This window comes from Phyllobates terribilis, unplaced genomic scaffold (genome assembly GCF_046119375.1).
Source record: "Phyllobates terribilis strain yellow unplaced genomic scaffold, ASM4611937v1 Scaffold_8__6_contigs__length_399053987, whole genome shotgun sequence".
In the NCBI taxonomy this organism is placed as follows: Eukaryota; Metazoa; Chordata; class Amphibia; order Anura; family Dendrobatidae; genus Phyllobates; species Phyllobates terribilis.
In genome coordinates, this window is record NW_027362768.1 from 127,493,721 (window position 1) to 127,512,608 (window position 18,888).

At 44.6% G+C, this 18,888-nt stretch overlaps 1 protein-coding gene across 1 annotated transcript in view; it reads right to left on the minus strand.

Annotated features, from left to right (window-relative positions):
* Positions 1-878: 878 nt before the first annotated feature.
* LOC141156410 (ADAMTS-like protein 2) overlaps positions 879-18,888 on the minus strand; it is a 76,446-nt gene continuing 58,436 nt past the window's right edge. The window contains exons 15-16 of the mRNA XM_073642604.1: positions 17,513-17,657; positions 879-1,930 (exon numbers count right to left, since the gene is read on the minus strand). Coding sequence (XP_073498705.1) covers positions 1,812-1,930; positions 17,513-17,657 — 264 coding nt within the window. The 3' untranslated portion in view covers positions 879-1,811. The remainder of the gene's footprint in view (positions 1,931-17,512; positions 17,658-18,888) is intronic.

An 18,888-nucleotide genomic window follows, 5' to 3' on the forward strand; every position in this document is an offset into this window, starting at 1 on the left:
CTGGGAGGTGCTGAAGGACAGATCACATCAAATGCTTCTCCGTCATCAGCCATATAAAGGGATTGTCCACTTTCAAGAATGTGGGCCTCAAACTCTGTAGAACAGCTAAAATAGCAAACTCAGCAGATACTCACCCTCCCTGGGTCCAGTGCCGACTCCCTGACTGTATTTTGGCTGCAGTGATAACGACTCATCGACACCTTGTGTCACTGCTCTAGCCAATCACTGAGCTCAGCAGCGTATGCCGTCAACCTGGGCACTGCTGCTGAGCTCAGTGATTGGCTGCAGTGGTGATGCATGGTGTTGACGTGACGTCATTGCTGTAGCCAAAACACAGAGACCCCAGCAGCTACTGGGAGCCGATGCGTGACCCAGGGAGGATGAGTACCTGCTGTGATTGGTATATTTGATATTTTACAGAGTTTGGAACCCACTTTCCAGAAAGTGGATAAACCCTTTAAGGACTGAACACTTTGTTGAAAAGGGAGTGTTGACTTCAAGAACTTCAGGAACTGTCAAAACACATTTTGCAGAACGTTGAATGAAGATATATTAGTAAGTTGATGATATACAGGTTGATGACATTTTTGACAAGCTAATATGTAAAACAGCCCATTTTTGGAAATACCAAATATCAATATCGTGTACCCTAAAATGAAGAGTTGGGAATCTTACCCAAGCGGTAAGCACAGGGGATCACATAGATAAAAGTGGCACCTTGGTGAACTCTGTGGTCACCTGATGCATGGCATTTGCCCACATCTTTAGGACCCCTCGTGTGCACATGAGTAGGTACCTACTAAAAAGTAAGTACAAGCCATACAAGTAATAGCTTCTTTTAGCATGACTTTTGGAGGGAGAGGAGTCCCAGACACAGTTATTGCATATGAGCCCTCTGGTGTCAGTGGCCGCCCCTGGGTGTTAGGTCAATAGGGATCATGACAAGGGGTTGATTGTTTCATTCCAGCAGCGCTTCTTTATTAGGCAGTTATTATTGCAAAAATTGTTATGAATAAATTTAAAAATTCCGACTTATCCATTGGCGCACATTGTGGCCATCATTGGAGAGGATGGGATGTATTTGGCATTTGGGTGTTTTCTGGTTTTCAAGGACCAGACTCTGATGAGACATGGAGTGAAAAATCAGATACATGGAGATAAAAGGTATAAAAAACTTTGACAGGGTGAAAATGGTTGGCTTTTAAGAAGAAAAAAAGAACATCTTTACTCTGCAGAACACCTATGTGCATGAGGTCTATGTAACCCTACAAGACCTGGTGATGACTAGTATCATCTCCATTGAAGAGTAGGATGAATTAGGAAGAACTCGTGCACAGTCCAAGGGGCTGACTAGGAATTAGCAAAGTCTCTGTGCCTGCTATAGCCTATAATGCCCATAGTAATGGCAAAATAACATGTAAATGCAGCATTTTTCCTTTAAAATAGCACCTTCAATATGGTCAAGATAATGCAGCTGCTTACTGACTCCGCCGGGGTGAAGAGCCGACATGGGCAATCTGTGGGTCTCCTGAGCTCCTGACCAGCACACGGAGAGGTGAAGATATACAGATATGGAAGATCTAGTGCAATAGAGGCATCGTATTCACATAACAGCAGGTTGATGACTGAGCACCATAAAATTCTGTTAAAATAAAGAGGTAAAAAAATAACCTCCGCCAAACACACCTTGTACTACCATCTAATACATCTCGAAAGTGTGACAGGAGGGTCATCAAAATATAAGCACTCGGCACCATCCATAATGTACAGAATTTACAAATGTAAGGGGCAAACACTTTCAGAAACGTTAGTCAGGAGGCTTTCCCCCCACAGGCTCGGCAGCAGGCCTTCCGGTAATACCAATGTGAGCACAGCTTCACCTTCAACACCAGGGAGCAGTTAGCGGTCGCCTTGTCTTCACAGTTTTCATCTGGATGGAAAGAAGAAAATCTATTAGGACACAGGGGAATTGTAATATTATCTTTTTAAGTGAACAGGACATTCCTAAAGACCCCCAAACACATTAGACGAAAATCGACCGAACCAGCCAATTTCACTAGGATCGGCCAACCACCCTGATGTGTATGGGGGCCTTCTGATTCTACCCCACCAGATGATATTGGGGAAGATAAGGATCAGGCAAATTATATTTCAATGCCTGATCCTTTAGTTTTCAGGAGAGATAAGTTGCATCTCTGTGCCCATTGGAATCCCACCTACTGTATCCTCACCCATCCCTTGTAGACTGTGAGCCCTCGCGGGCAGGGTCCTCGCTCCTCCTGTACCAGTCGCTGTTACGTTTTGTTCAAGATTTTTGTCATTGTTCTTGTTTGTATACCCCTTTCACATGTAAGGTGCCATGGAATAAATGGCGCAATAATAATAATAATGTCTTATTGGCCGGGGTCCGACACCCGGCACCCCCACCAATCAACTGTTATCGTGTGGGCAGCCGCCGGCCGGAAGTACTCATTTGCCGAGCTGCTCCGTCTACTTGTTGTGTCCGGGGCTTGGTACTGCACATCCTCCTCCTATTCAAATCAATAGGAGGCAGATGTGCAGTGTCCTGCGGTGGCCACAACAAGTAGATGGAGGAGCTCCACAAGTGAGTACTTCCGGCCGCCGCTGACACAGACATTAATGACCTATCCTAAGCAAAAAAACATGATGATCATTCTTAGTATCTCTCATTAGTGTGATCTCCACCAAGAAAGTACTGCGCTCATTCATAGGTTGTGCCTATCACTGGGGCTGAGTCCCATTTGATTGTAAAGGGCCATAAGGGATCCTGCTATTAAGACCCTCAGTGCCCTAGACCACCAGGGATACAAAATCTACCATTTTCCCTGCACTAGACTAACTCATATGCAGAGAACAACATTTGCTTTTGACGCGCCCCCTGGGCCTGTGTTGTGTAGCGTTGCGCACGCGGGGAATACCCGGAGCCGGATCTGTCGGGGTTAGTAGTCCTCGTGGCGGTGACCTGGTCCGTGCCCAGGGTGTCAAACTAAGTGGCGGAATTTAGCAGAAGATGTTATAGTGTTCGACTACGCCACCCGTTGAATGCGGTTATGAAGCCGCCGCTGCAGGGCAGACCGCTGAGGCCGGTGGTACAGTTGTGCAGCGTGGGTAGTATAACCCCCAACGGGAGGGGTATGGCCTCAGGGCAGCAGACGTGGATGATGGGGATAGCAGAATTGCACGCAGGCACCAGGAACCACTCAGAGACGGTGCGGTGTAGTTCAGGGTCTTTACTGGTGGCAAAGGTAGACCCTCCCGGGAGTACTGGCTAGCGATCGGGGCCTGGTCAGTCCGTGAGCAGATAGGATCTCCCCCGGCCAGGCGGAGTTGTAGGCCTCCCCAACTAATTGTACTCTTCCTGGCTACCTTGCTAGAAGCGGGTAAAAGTAGCCCACGTCCCTGAGTGTACCGTGTGGTGCTCACACGTATGGCCGGTGACTCGGGGCCTTCTGGTAGCCTCCGCTCCACGACGGCGGTGCTGGTCCCTTGCGTGTGACCGTGCCTTCGGGTTTCTTGGCCAGAGGACCTGAAATCCCCTGCCGGACGGTTTCTGCTGCTGGGTATGGAACAGTCCCCACAGCCTCGGACTCCGTGTCCGGTGAGATCTCTTCAGTCAGGACGAGCTCTACAGCTTCCAGTCCTGGACCCCTTTTATCACTGCTCCCACAGAGCTCCTGATCTTGCTCTCCCTGCATCTGCTCCACTCCAGACCAGACTGTGTCTCTGTCTGGGACTCCTCTTCTTCTCTTCTTTTTCTTTTTTCTCTAACCCCACCTCAGCCCCAGTTTATATAGGGGAAGTTCTTCCCCTCCCAGGACTGGGCAGGAGGTGTGGCATGCTTAGGGTTCCTGACCAGGAGACCTCCCACCTGCTCACAGACGTAATATTGCTATTACTGTGGTAACCAGAACCCTGGGGTGCCACATTAAAGTTGACGCGCCCCCTGGGCCATGTTGTGTAGCGTTGCGCACGCGGGGAATACCCGGAGCCGGATCCGACAGGGGTAGTAGTCCTCGTGGCGACGATCCGGTCCGTGCCCAGGGTGTCAAACTAAGTGGCGATGTTTTTAGTGGCAGATGTTATATTGTTCGACTACGCCACCCGTGGATTGCGGTCAGTGGGGACCGCCGCTGCACTGCAGACCGCTGAGGCTGATGTTGTTTATGCAGCTTAGTATGGGATGACTCCCCACGGGAGGAGTATTGCCTCAGGGCAGCTAGTGTGGATTCTGATGGGAGTGATGGTGCGAGTGTCCCAGTACTGATGGTGCTGGTGCGGCAAGGAACCACAGAGACGGGTGGTGCAGTTTCCAAAGCTTTACTCACAGTTGTTGCTCCGGTCACTTCGGCCAGCAGTGACCACCCGAGCCGTGCTGCGTCCACCAGGTGCGGGACTCGGCCAACTCCCAGGCAATTTCAGAGCGTGGTTCAGAGCTCCCTTCTCTTCCTCTCTACTGGCCGTCCCCACCAGGGACCCACCTTTGTCCAGCTTCCTCGGGCCTTTTGTTGGTCAAACCTCTCTCCGGTTTCCCTGACCCTATATGGCGTGCCTTCCTGGTGGATATGGTGAGGGGTCGCGCCAAGACTTGACCACGACCTCCGGTTCCTGGCTGAGGATAATTGGCCTCCACCAGTTTGGGATCCGGTACCCTGCTCTGCCAACCCTTCACCCGGTATCTTGTGGGATCTCAGGGTTCCCTCTGTGCTTGCGTCTCTGGGCCTTTCCTTGTGTTTCTGTTACTTCTCTCTCTCTGTCTCAGGTCTCCACTTCAGGCTTGCCTCTGGAGCTGGGCCCAGACTGAGCCACAGCTCCCTGTCAGCCCTTTCTGGCTGAGCTCTTCTCTGAACTCACTAACCGGACTGCACTGAACACTGATCTAAGATGGTGCCCACCTTATATACCTCCCTTCTGACACCCGAGCCCAGGTGACCAGCAACCAATGGGCTCCTACCTATGCCCAGAGTCCCTCCCCTGTCTGCTCCTACACCACTGGGATATTCCCCCCCCCCCCCACTCCAGCCAGGGACAGACGCTGTCGTACCTGCACATCTATCTGGTGGGAGTACCGTTGATCTGTCCCCCGGAAATGGGGTGAGTGTAGTGTATGCAGCTAACTGAGCCCTGTTCCACACTCCATCCTTACCCGGGAGTGGAATACCACACCTCTGGTTCGAGGTGCAATACCCCTGTAGCAGCCGAGTCCTCGGGGTGCTACACTTTCCTTACCGTGTTTCGTACTATTTGCCTGAATGCTCTATGTATTGTAACCAGATATATATATATCACTGCTGTATAACTAATTATGATGCTGCTCTATGTTAGTATTTATTTGATGTGATTCTGTATTGTCTGGCTTAAAGGGAACAATGCCTTAGACCAGGGTTCCCCAACTCCAGTCCTCAAGGCCCACCAACAGGTCATGTTTTCAGGATTTCCTTAGTATTGCACAGGTGATGGAATTATTGCCTGTGCAGGTGATGCAATTATCACCTGTGTAATACTAAGGAAATCCTGAAAACATGACCTGTTGGTGGGCCTTGAGGACTGGAGTTGGGGAACCCTGCCTTAGACCCCATCTACAATTGCCTTAGACTCCATCTACAAAGACTTAAAGGGGTTTTCCCACAAACAAGGTACATTTTATTTAATACAGTAGATCTTGGGTTAAAAATAGCTTCCACAATTGGGTGTGTTAAAAAAATGTCCCTGTGCTGAGATAATCTTATAAATGTTCCCCTGCTGTGTACTGTGTAATGGCTGTGTCTGACCGTGCAGGAACATGGTCTGATCATACCACAGCTCCTGGGCAGGGGAGGAAGCAAAAGAGTATACTGACATTACAGATCGGGATCACAGCTGACATTTTTTTGCGAGATAAAACATTTTCCTGCCTGTTTTTAAATAATGTTTTACCTGAAAGAATGAATCATTTGCGATGCTCCGCTGTCCTGTCTGTATACTCCTTTGCGTCCTCCCCTGCTCAGGAGATGTGGTATGATCAGACCATGTTCCAGCACGGTCAGACACAGCCATTACACAGTACACAGCAGGGACACATTTATAAGATTATCTCAGCACAGGAACATTTTATTAAAACACATCCAATTGAGGAATTTAAAACACTGTTATACAGTGATTTTGGTGCCACGATGTCTAAACGGTTTTATATTAAGTTTATGGTGCTGATTAAGAATATGACTTTGGTTTTGTCAGATTGGCTCTAGTTTCTGAGATATTTAATAATTAATTAAAGTAGAATTTTGGCTTCAAAAAGTCGCTATAGCATTGTAAGCCTACATATGGAAATGCAAAGTAATTATATGTGATATTTCATTACCTAAGACATTGTTAAAGAGTCAAAAGACCAAAAGTTATTGCATTTGTTATCACACACAAGACACATTGGGGAAATGCACTATTTTCATGGATGAATTATGTGAAAAACTAGAACCAATTCAGCAAAAATAATGGGATTTTTGAATTCAGTGTCCTCAAAATACCCTAAATCCATTCAAAAAACCTTGGCACCTGAAAAAAAAAATTTTTTTTTGTAGACCTATGTTATTATTCCAAGATCTATTAATTAAAATAAACTTTGTTCATAGTAAAACCCCTTTAAAGACTAAAGGATACACTATTCTTGTTCACAAAAAGGGTACAACACAGCAGAAGTCTGAACAGAGCCTAAGGTGCTAGAGGGTTGTCAGTTGTCAAGCTTGATAATAGCCACCAGGAGAATCGTGAATTCCATTCTTTTTTAATGCATCCTTTCCCATTAACCCCTTTCTGACATGGGATGCATTAATACGTATCTGTGCCCTGGGCCTATTGGGCCAGATACGTAATAATACACCCTGGCGATTGAGCCCGCACTCAAGCTGTGCGATCGCCACCGGGTGTCAGCTGACTGTCACAGCTGACACCCGGTACTATGTGCAAGGAGCGATGCCACACCGCTCCCTGCACATTAACTCCCGAAATGCTGCGATCAAAGTCAATGGCAGCATTCCAGGAGCAAGGGGAGGTAAGCGCCATTACTTACCTCCTCTCCAGTGTCCCGCGTTGTCTCTGCCGGGTCCCGGTGGTTGTCACGGTGACCCGAAGTCGTCATGACAACATCTGGGTCACCAGACAGCATGAAGTTACTTTGATCATGCGCAGTGCGCGATCAAAGTAACTTCTCCCTGTGCAGCGGTGACAGGCTGCATAGCATAGAGATGCTGCTGCATCTCTATGCTAAACAGGCGATCAGACTGCAAAAAGTGAAAATCCCATACTGGGACAAAGTGTAAAAATAAGAAAAAGTATCACAACATGAAAAAAAAAATTTTTTAAAATATTAAAAATAAAATGAACAAAATAATCCAAAAAAATAAAAACATACTGTACCCATAAATAAATATTATTATGAAAAAAAATCCACAATAAAAGTACACATATTTGGTATCAACATGTCCGGAACGACCTGACCTATAAAACTGTCCCAATAGTTAACCCCATTAGTGAACACAGTAAAAAAAAAAAAATGAAACAAAAAACGATGCTTTATCATCATATCGCCAAACAAAAAATGGAATAAAAAACGCGATCAAAAAGATAAATGTAAATAAAAATGGTACTGCTGAAAACGTCATCTTGTCCCACAAAAAACAAGTTGCCATACAGCTCCATCAGCCGAAAAATAAATAAGTTATAGCTGACAGAATAAAGCGATACAAAAAAAATATTTTTTCTATAAAATAGTTTTTATTGTGTAAAAGCACCAAAACATAAAAAACTATATAAATGTAGTATCACTGTAAATGTACTGACCTGAAGAATAAAGCTGCTTTATAAATTTTACCACACGCGAAACGGCATAAAAAAAATCTCCCAAAAAAATCCTGAATCGTTTTTGTTTATTCTACCTCCCAAAAATCGGAATAGAAAGCAATCAAAAAATATCACGTGCCCGAAAATGGTACCAATAAAAACGTCAACTTGTCCCGCAAAAAATAAGCCATCACATGACTCTGTCAGCTGAAATATGGAGAAACTATAGCTCTCAAAATATGGTCATGCAAAAACTAGTCTTTGCAAAAAAAAAAAGTTTTTTTAGTGTGTAACAGCTGTCAATCATAAAAACCCGATATGAATCTGGTATCGCTGTGTAATCGCACTGACCCGAAGAATAAAGTCATCTAATCACTTAGGCCGCACGAGGATCGACGTAAAAAATAAACTGTAGGGTTAGGGTTAGAGTTGTGCTAGGGTTAGGGTTGTGCTAGGGTTAGGGTTGTGTTAGGGTTGTGTTAGGGTTAGGGATGTGTTGGGGTTAGGGTTGTGCTGGAGTTAGGGTTGTGCTAGGGTTAGGGTTGTGCTAGAGTTGGAGTTGTGGTTGTGTTGGGATTGGAATTTTTTAAAAGTAAAGAAAAAAAATTATAACAATATGGTGACTAGTGTTGAGCGCAAGTGCTCGCTACTTGAGTTTGCATCGGGTGTTTGGGTATGCACTGTGACTCGAGTGACATGCTCGAGTCTCCGCCCCATATGTTTCGCAGCTGTTATACAGCCAAAAAAAACTCGCGAAGATTGCCTGCCATGCTCGAGCGATCCCCACATGTTTTTGTTTGGGTGTCTAATAACTGTGAAACATGCGGGGCGGGGACTCGAGCATCCGCGATGCATGGTGCATACCCGAGTACCCGATGCAAACTCAAGTTAGCGAGCACTTGCGCTTTAGACTAATGACAATGACAACTTATTCAATATGATGACCTAATGTTACCAAATTCTGTGTCGTACCTCTGGGTTCAAAATATTCATTATACCCCTTGATAAAATCCTTGAGGGGTCTAGGTTCCAAAATGGGGTAATTTGTGGGGAGTTTCCACTGTTTAGGTGCATCAGAGGCTCTCCAAATGCGACATGGCATCCGCTCTCGATTCCAGCCAATTTTGCGTTCAAAAAGTCACACAGTGCTCCTTCCCTTCTGAACCCTGCAGTGCGCCCAAACAGTGCATTTTCCCCACATACGGGGTATCGGCGTATTCAGGAGAAATTGCACAACAGTTTTTGGGGTCCATTTTCTCCTCTTACCCTTGTGAAAATAAAAAATTTGGGGCTAAAAGATCATTTTGTGGAAAAAGTTTGATTTTTTTTAGTTTCACGGCTCTACGTTATAAACTTCTGTGAAGCACCTGGGGGTTCAGTGTGCTCATCACACAGCTAGAGAAGTTCCTTGAGGGGTCTAGTTTCCAAAATGGAGTCACTTGTGGGGTGTTTCCACTGTTTAGGCACATCAGGGGCTCCCCAAACACAACATGGCATCCTCTAATTACTCAAGCTAATTTTACATTCAAAAAGTCAAATGGCGCTCCTTCCCTTCCGAACCCTGCCGTGCTCCCAAACAGTGGTTTTCTCCTGCATATGTGGTATCGGCTTACTTAGGAGAAATTGCACAACAAATTGCATGGTGCAATTTCTCCTATTACCCTTATGAAAATGCAAAATTGGAGGCTGAAAAACACTTTTGTGGTAAAAAAGTGAAAATTTGATTTTTACGGCTCAATGTTATAACTTCTGTGAAGAACCTGGGAATTCAAGGTGCTCACCACACAGCTAGATAAGTTCCCTGAGGGGTCTAGTTTCCAAAATGGTGTCACTTGTGGGGGGTTTCCACTGTTTAGTCACATCAGGGGCTCCCCAAACGCAACATGGAGTCCGCTAATTATTCAAGCAAATTTTACAGTCAAAAAGTCAAATGGCGTTCCTTCCCTTCTGAGCCCTGCCGTACGCCCAAAGGGTGGTTTTCCCCCACATATGGGGTATTGGCGTGCTCAGGAGAATTTGCACAACAAATTTTGAGGTCAATTTTTTCCTTTTACCATTGCGAAAATAAAAAAAATGTGGTTCTAAAGCAGGGGTCTCAAACACGCGGCCCGCGGGCCGCATGCGGCCCCTGAGGCTGCTTTATGCGGCCCGCAGGCACAGACCCCTTGATGATCCTGACCAGGTCCAGGAGGAGCCGCCGACAGCAGCGCTGAATTGCCACACAGAGACCGTCTCCCAGCACAGCATTTCCAATTCCAGCCGCTGGCCAATCAGAGGCCAGCAGCTGATATCTGCGTGTCGGCGCAGCGAGTATGACGTCATTGCCATATGCAGATGTCAGCTGCTGGCCTCTGATTGGCCGGCGGCTGACATTGAAAATGCAGTGCTGGGAGACAGTCTCTGTGCGGCAATGCAGCGCTGCTGTCGGCGGCTCCTCCTGGACCAGGTCGGTATCGTCAAGGGGTCGGACTCTGTGGTGCCTGCGGGCCACATCTGCAGGAAGGCCGCCGAGGGAACGGAGGACAGGTGAGAATCATCTTTTTTTTTCTATTTTATGTGTGTGAAGAACAGCACAGGGGGCACATAGCCACAAGAGGGGACCTGGATGGGGCACATAGCCACAAGAGGGGACCTGGATGGGGCACATAGCCACAAGAGGGGACCTGGATGGGGCACATAGCCACAGGATGGGGACCTGGATGGGGCAAATAGCCACAAGATAGGGCACATAGCCACAAGAGGGGACCTGGATGGGGCACATAACCACAAGATGGAGACCTGGATGGGGCACATAGCCACAAGATGGGGACCTGGATGGGGCACATAGCCACAAGATGGGGACCTGGATGGGGCACAGAGCCACAAGATGGGGACCAGAGCCACAACATGGGGACCTGGATGGGGCACACAGCCACAAGATGGGGACCTGGATGGGGAACATTGCCACAGGATGGGGACCTGGATGGGGCACATAGCCACAAGATGGGGACCTGGATGAGGCACATTAGTACAAGATGGGCGCCAGGATGGGGAACATTGCCAAAAGATGGGGACCTGGATGGAGCACATAGACACAAGATGGGGACCTGGATTGGGAACATTGCCACAGGATGGGGACCTGGATGGGGCACATAGCCACAAGATGGGGATCTGGATGGGGCAAATAGCCACAGGATGGGGACCTGGATGGGGTACATAGCCACAAGATGGGGACCTGGATGGGACACATAGCCACAGGATGGGGACCTGGATGGGGCACATAGCCACAGGATGGGGACCTGCATGGGGTACATAACCACAAGATGGAGACCTGGATGGGGCACATAGCCACAAGATGGAGACCTGGATGGGGCACATAGCCACAAGATGGGGACCTGGATGGGGCACATAGCCACAAGATGGGGACCTGGATGGGGCACATAGCCACAGGATGGGGACCTGCATGGGGTACATAACCACAAGATGGAGACCTGGATGGGGCACATAGCCACAAGATGGAGACCTGGATGGGGCACATAGCCACAAGATGGGGACCTGGATGGGGCACATAGCCACAAGATGGAGACCTGGATGGGGCACATAGCCACAGGATGGAGACCTGGATTGGGCACATAGCCACAGGATGGGGACCTGGATGGGGCACATAGCGACAGGATGGGGACCTGGATGGGGCACATTAGTACAAGATGGGGACTTGGATGGGGAACATTACTACAAGATGTTTTCCATTATTACTATATGATGCTAATTGTAGGACAATATTACTGTATGTGGCCAATTGGGGGAAATAAAATTGTAAAAAAAATAAAAAATAAAATAAAGCATGAAAAAATATTGGGCACTAAAAATGCTGTTTTATATGTAAACTAAAGTAAACACAAAAAAGTGCACGTTTATTATCGCCACATCCATAACGACCCAAGCCATAAAAAAATAAACACGGCAAAAATGTTCAAAAGGTGTATACAAAAAAAATGGTATCACTAAAAATGTCACATTGAACAAAGAATGTGGCCCCCCAAATTCAAATTTTTTCCATGTGCGGCCCATATACCCAGCCGAGTTTGAGACCCCTGTTCTAAAGTAACATTTTTGTGAAAAAAAATAAATGTTCATTTTTTTCTTCCACATTCCAAAAATTTCTGTGAAGCACCTGAGGGGTTAATAAAGTTCTTGAATGTGGTTTTGAGCACCTTGAGGGGTGCAGTTTTTAGAATGGTGTCACTTTTGAGTATTTTCTGTCATAAAGGCCCCTCAAAGTCACTTCAAATGTGATGTGGTCCCTAAAAGAATGGTTTTGTAAATTTTTTTGGAAAAATGAGAAATCGCTGGTCAACTTTTAATCCTTATAGCTCCCTAACAAAACCAAAAAATTGGTTCCAAAATTGTGCTGATGTAAAGTAGACATGGGGGAAATGTTATTTATTAACTATTTTGTGTGACATATCTCTCTGAGTTAAGGGCATGAAAATTCAAAGTTTTCGCCAAATTTCCGATTTTTTCACAAATAAACGCAAGTCATATCGAAGAAATTTTACCACAATCATGAAGTACAATATGTCACGAAAAAACAGTCTCAGAATCAGGGGGATCCAGAGTTATTACCTCATAAAGTGACAGTGGTCAGAATTGTAAAAATTGGTCTGGTCATTAATGTGCAAAACACCTTCGGGGGTTAAGGGGTTAAAGACATATAAACTACATGGCGTGTGTCTGCTCTCTCTTTGCTTGTACTGGTTTCCAACCATACTGAATTTAGATTCTTAGCTCCCCAGGAAACAGGCATTGATAAAAATGTCTGTATTGCACCGTGGAATCTGTTGGTGCTATATAACACTCTCTATGGGGGAGAGGAGTGAGCCTCTAACAAACACCTCTGGCAGAAGCTAATCTTTACAGAGAATAGAAGAATTAAATATCTACATTCAGCATGCCCAATCCTTTTCTTCCTAACAGTATCTGATGGGTGAGATTTAAAGGGCCCCATACGCATCGGACAGTCCCTCCAAAATCAGCAGTTTCAGGCAATTTTAGGTTAATGTGTATAAGAATCTTAATCTTTTTCCAAAAAAAAATGCAACTACAATCAAGCTGATTTTCCTTTGGCTTGATTGCAATTAACAAATTTGCAGATTAAGGTTGAATAGAGATTGATGAGCCAAAAGATAAGCGCATGGAAAAGAACTGCAGGCATATAAGACTACAGTACATCAATACAAATGAAGATCAAAGAAGGATACACCAGTGTGCCTGAAGACAAAGATGCTGAGCACACATCCATATAACTAATCCGCGTGTTGTTTTCCCTCTGGGATTTCTCATGTCAGGATGTTTGGATGTTTTCTACACACATTATCAGTATGCAAACTGTTTACCTTATCTCGTGTCTCGAGCGATGTAAAGCCATCAAGTCTGTTTACTTGTACTGCGTACCTTCTGGTTCTGAGTGGGTGTAATTTTACATACATCTTTCATCAGGCTCTGCCTACGGCTTATCCTTTTTATACTTATGATGTGGGTTGTAGGACACGTCTGCCTCTTCAAGAAACAGCAACACTTTTGTCTATGGGGGAGTCAAGTATTGCAGCTCTGACCCATTTAAAGAGGACCTGTCAATTGCCATAAATATGTATTTTTTTTTACCTGGTATAAATCCTGCTGTTCTCCTGAATCTGACGTTATTCTTCTTTAGTTTTTGTACCTCTCTGTTCCTGAGATATGGTCTCCTTTTCCTTGTATCTAGTCTTTTTAGGCAACTGGGTGGGATCCTCAAGAAGATGCCCACAGGGAAGAGTTGATGACCATGCCCCCTTGGCTAACAACATTAGGTTTACAGTACATACATGAAAGAGTCGGCCATATCTCTAGAATATAGAGGCACAAACTGTTGTGATCTGCTACAAGCACTAAGGAAAGAAAGGAGATCTGTCCCTACAATAGAACTAAGCTAGATCCCAACGATGTAACGGGGAACCTGATCCTGCGATCAGACCCGCTAAAGTCCTCAGCTAGTCTGAACGAAGACCTATAGATATGAGGGAGGGATCCCTACAAGAACTAAGGACTGGGAGAAAGATGGACACCTCCTAGCAGAAATTGTAGCAGTAAAAGACAAACAAACAACATAGAACATAGAGGTCAAAAGACCTAGCTAAACTGACTGAGAAAGGTAACAAAGCACCTGGCTAGCTTAAGAGTAGAAATTACAATGAAGTCCAGCAAGGCCAGGAGGGCGGAGCAGGATTAAATAGGCAAAAACGGTCATGTGACCAGCATAATAGAAAAAACCTAACAGGAGAGTTCTAACACAAACACAAAAGAAAAACAAAGCCAGATTCAGAAGAACACCAGGCGAATTACATATTTATGACAAGTGACAGGTTCTCTTTAAGAGAGCCAGTTAAGATCTTTATTAAAACCTAATGCTGCACATAAATATATAACTAAAAAGAAGACATAAGCTGCAACAGACAAAAGTGCTCATCTAATACAGTATATGGAGAGAATATTCTCATATTGATTGCGTTGCCTTTTCACTTTCTTTAACTACTTTGATGTACAAAGTTCTATTACACAGAGGTAAAATGTAACACAAAGTTCTATTACACAGAGGTCATAGGTCTAGTCTCTGCTTTCCTGCCAAACCCTGTTCTTACATCATACACTCACACTTTGCCATTGGCAACTTTTTAACAATCTCTAGTTTCACAGTTCTTTTCAAAAGCATATAAATGGTAGAGCTAATTGCTTGAACAAAGCAAATAGAGGGAGATTTACAAAATTAAAGAGAACCTGTCAGCAGGATTTATCACTATAAAGTAAAGGTATGGCCATAATGGTGTCACGGGTGTGTCAGGTCTAATAGACAGTCGCTCTGGATCTGGCTGTAGAAGGTCACTGCGTTTGGCATTACAGACGCCTTCTTAATCCTTCTTCCTTTAGGACCCAGCGGCGACCTCCCTCCTGCTGCTGATTGACACACCCTTGCCTAGAAGTTAAAAACAGTCAGTTTGCTCCAGGGAATCGTCAGTTATATTTCTATGTACCTTTGTGCAGGCTTAGAGCACTAGCAGTCAGCTAGCTTCTTCTTTGGTGTCCTTGAAGGACAGTTGGCATTACTCCTTTGGTGTCTGCTCAAGCTAAGTTGATCCCCTTTGTTTGTCTACCTTGTTGTCTTTAGTTTGTAGTGGGGCCTGACCAGTGCTCACCCCTCCCCCTCCCTATCTAGGGCCAAGCTCTAGGGACATCCAAGGCTTAGGATCCTGCTCGGCGATAGGTGTGAAACCTATGTATGGATGGTAGGGTAGGCAGGGTGATATTAGATCTGCCTAGGGGCCTCCACTCCCCCTTTCCCTACCCATCTTCCCTTCATGTTGCACTTAGTCTTTCCCACACCATGCATGACAAATGGTTCTATAACACTAATTAAATTGATACCTTTGCTGAAGGAATCGGATCAGTGGTTGTGTTTTAATCATGGTTTTAAGTTTTCTTCTGATGACGTCTTCTGTGCATCGGGCTGGCCTAAGGTGGGTTGGGTTTTCTTCTGCTCCGACCCCTCGGCCTGCCTCCTTTGTTTCTACAAGTCACTGATTTTTCAGTGACCTGCCTCCGTTTTGAAATTTTGCGGCGGCGCCACCACAGGAGTTGGGTGGGTGGCGCATGCACAGTGTGACGTTACACGTCTGATCTTCGGTTCTTCAATAAAATGGCGCCGGGGTCAGTGCACGCACAAATCGAGATTTCAACTCATATTTCGATCTGCGCATGCGCCGACTTCAGCACAATTTTATTGAAGACCAGACAAGGAATCTCATATTCCGCTGCCAACCTAATGATAGCTGCGGAGGCGCGAAATTTCAAAATGCAGGCAGGTCACTGAAAAATCAATAATAAGTAGAAATACAGGGCGCACGCGGATGGGTCGGAGCAGAAGAAGACCCAACCCCCCACGTCCGCCCCAATGTACAGAAGAAATCATCAGTAGACAACTTAAAACCACAAATAAAAAAGCACCACTATTCCGATTACTTCAACAAAGGTATCAATTTAATCAGTGTAATAACGCCATTATGGCCATACAATTACTTTACAGTGATAAATCCTGTTGACAGGTTCCCTTTAAGGGGCCAATTATTCAAGAAGTGTACATCCTGTTGTAAAAGTGCTTCAAATGTCGCAAAGTTTTGCAACCTTTGACGTTGGTATGGAGTGCAAAGCAGGCACAGCTTCAGCAAGTGGGTATGTGGTCGAAATGGCCAGCAAATCTATGATAATTTATGCCATAAAATATATAATATAATACAGTCCCTGACTGGACAGCCGCTGAAAGATGTACCAAATTCATGAAGAGGCACAAGCATCTTAAAGGGGTTGTCAAGGCTTGGGGTTCAAGTCTGCAGTCACTATATGTCACACTATATCATCATAACACGCACAGTGCGCATTATCAGGATTCTCCAGTGCAGGTGCCATGAGTGAGTCATGTGACTGCAAGTATGTGATTTGCATAGTTCCGGCCACACTCCAACTAGATGTGTCCAGCCTCGCTCAATTCATTTGTATTGAGTGAGGCGGTTCACGTCTAGTCTGCATGTGATCTCATGTAGGCAAATCATATACTTGCAGTCAAGCACTTGCCTGCTCCCGGCACTGGAGAGTCCTTACAGCACGCACTGTGTGCATTGTGAGGATTTGCAAGTCTGCAGACACAGAGTAATCCATCTAAAATTGTTTTGTTTACATTGGCCCAATGGCTATCTGCCAACATTTCTAGGTGATGTATACAACTAAAATGGTTGTGTAAAATTAGACAGAAGTTTCTAAAGAAGTGCCAAATGTATCAAATCGCTCGAGCTAGTGAGATGATTTTTACATATTTTTAGACTGTCTACTCTGAGTTGACATTGTCTAAAAATTATGCAATTTTCATAAATCTGTTACAATGTGCCCTGTTTCAGACTACAAAAATGACTTTGCGCAAAGCCTAGAAATCAGAAGAGGCCCCACGAATGCTAGCAGATAGGAGGCAGCTTGCAGGGCTCCCGTCCAGTGGCCGCAGAATACTGAATTGGCCGCTGGACTACAGTCCTGCAAATCGTTTCGCTCACCTCTATCCTGGACATACTTGGTTCAGTAAATTCTTGTACTCCCCATGAAATAACAACATTCGAGGTTCTATTGTACACCTCTTTATTGTGCCGTTCCTTTGTTACTCCTCCTGTATATATCTGAATACATTGACAGCTGTTACCAATGCTCTTGTTAATAGAGTGTGACCCTGCACTCGCTGACACTGTCAGCATGAATTAAGACAGTGTCACAGAAAATAGCCACGTGCTCCATTAACGAAATGAATAGTATCACCCAATTTTCAATTAATTCACATACATATACAGGAGAAATAAAGAAATGGCAAAAATAGAGTTCTAAGAAAGATTCTCCAGCACTGTTATTTCATAAGAAATGCAAGTATTTACTAGTGAGGATACGTCGGGAGGGCTGAGGAGTCCTGTTTAAGCAAAAAATATTAATTTGGCCTGAGCTGAATATCTTTTCTGACTCAATGTTTATTATTAAAAAGACAAGTAAAACATTTTCATAGAAAGAGGGAAATACCCACAATCATACGTGCACATGCTTGTTACTATATCTAGAGAGTTATAGCAAGGCTTCTTACCTGGGGCCTCAGTTGGACATGAATGAACTTGGCAGACCTGTCCACTTTCTGGTTTTGTAGACTGTTCACATCCCTGGCTTAATTCTTCCCCTTGGTAACATTTCACTTCTCTAAGCTGGTGTCCTGCTCCACAGGTCTTACTGCACTGTATATAAAAAAACATTTGCCTATAATAAAATATATTCTTCTTTAAATACAGTTTTAATATTACCAGGACTGTGAACCTCCTGAAGAAGCCACATTTAGTGGCGGAACGCATGTGGTTCTCTTGCCCCCTAATTCCCACTATTCATGTTGGTATGGGTGATATATTTTTACATTTTCCAGATGTTTATTACCTTGTTTCTCCCATTACTATGGGGTATATTTAGCCAATACATTATATATATGGTAATTTATTTATAGGCTATGCATGGTATATGTGTCTGACTAACCTATTTTTTGGGTTGGAGTTTAAAGATTTGGATTTTTAATACTTCTCATTATATTTACTATGTATTTTTTGTGCACACTTGGTGCATTTTAATATCTTAGATGACTGTTTCTTCCTATTTTTGGACTTTAATAAAAAATTATCCCACTTTGATAATATGTGGTGCTTTCTGTTAAATATAGATTGTGGGCCTTGTTATAATAAGGGGCACCAGTCTTTATACATGCCCCCTTTTTTCTTGTGTGTGAGATCACTAATATTTATAAGTGTCCAGTGGAGTTGGCTTTTTCTTTTTGAGTATACTAGGTTTGTGATAAAAAGTGCCTGTGTACATGGAAATATATGACATTTCTGTCAAAGTGAGGGTGTTACAAGAAGGAAGGTTTAAACCCTATATTGCCAATGGTGCACAAAGAATTTGAAAGCTTTGAAAGAAATTGGTGTACTTTAAGTCTACTTTTTTGGCAAAATATTTACAATAGGGGGCATGTGTTTTTTTAATCAGGTTTCTTAGTAGCTCTGTTTCCATTACTTTCTGCAAGGAATAATGTAAGTGGCTCTGGCAGCACATATCATAATTGAGTCAGATAAATGATGGGATTTGAGTAAATTCGTAAAGAAATTTCTGCAATTGTTATACTTATTTGAATGCAGCATGAATAAAACCCATGTACCCGGTGCACAATATTTAGGCATGGAAAGTTCAGGGACAAATCTGCAGTGTTAAAGCAGATTTGTGTAATTACAGTCGTGATTCCTTCCCCAAGTATTTACATTGCGGAGAAGAACCACCAGATGTGAGCTACTGACCCCAATCCCGCGTTACTTACATCTCCAGCAGGTGCTACCAGGGAAGAGATTAAGCTTATGTAAGTGTGCTAAAGCACCTTGTCAGGATCTATATGTTAGGTCCAAAAACCTTTACACGTGTAGAAAATATGTG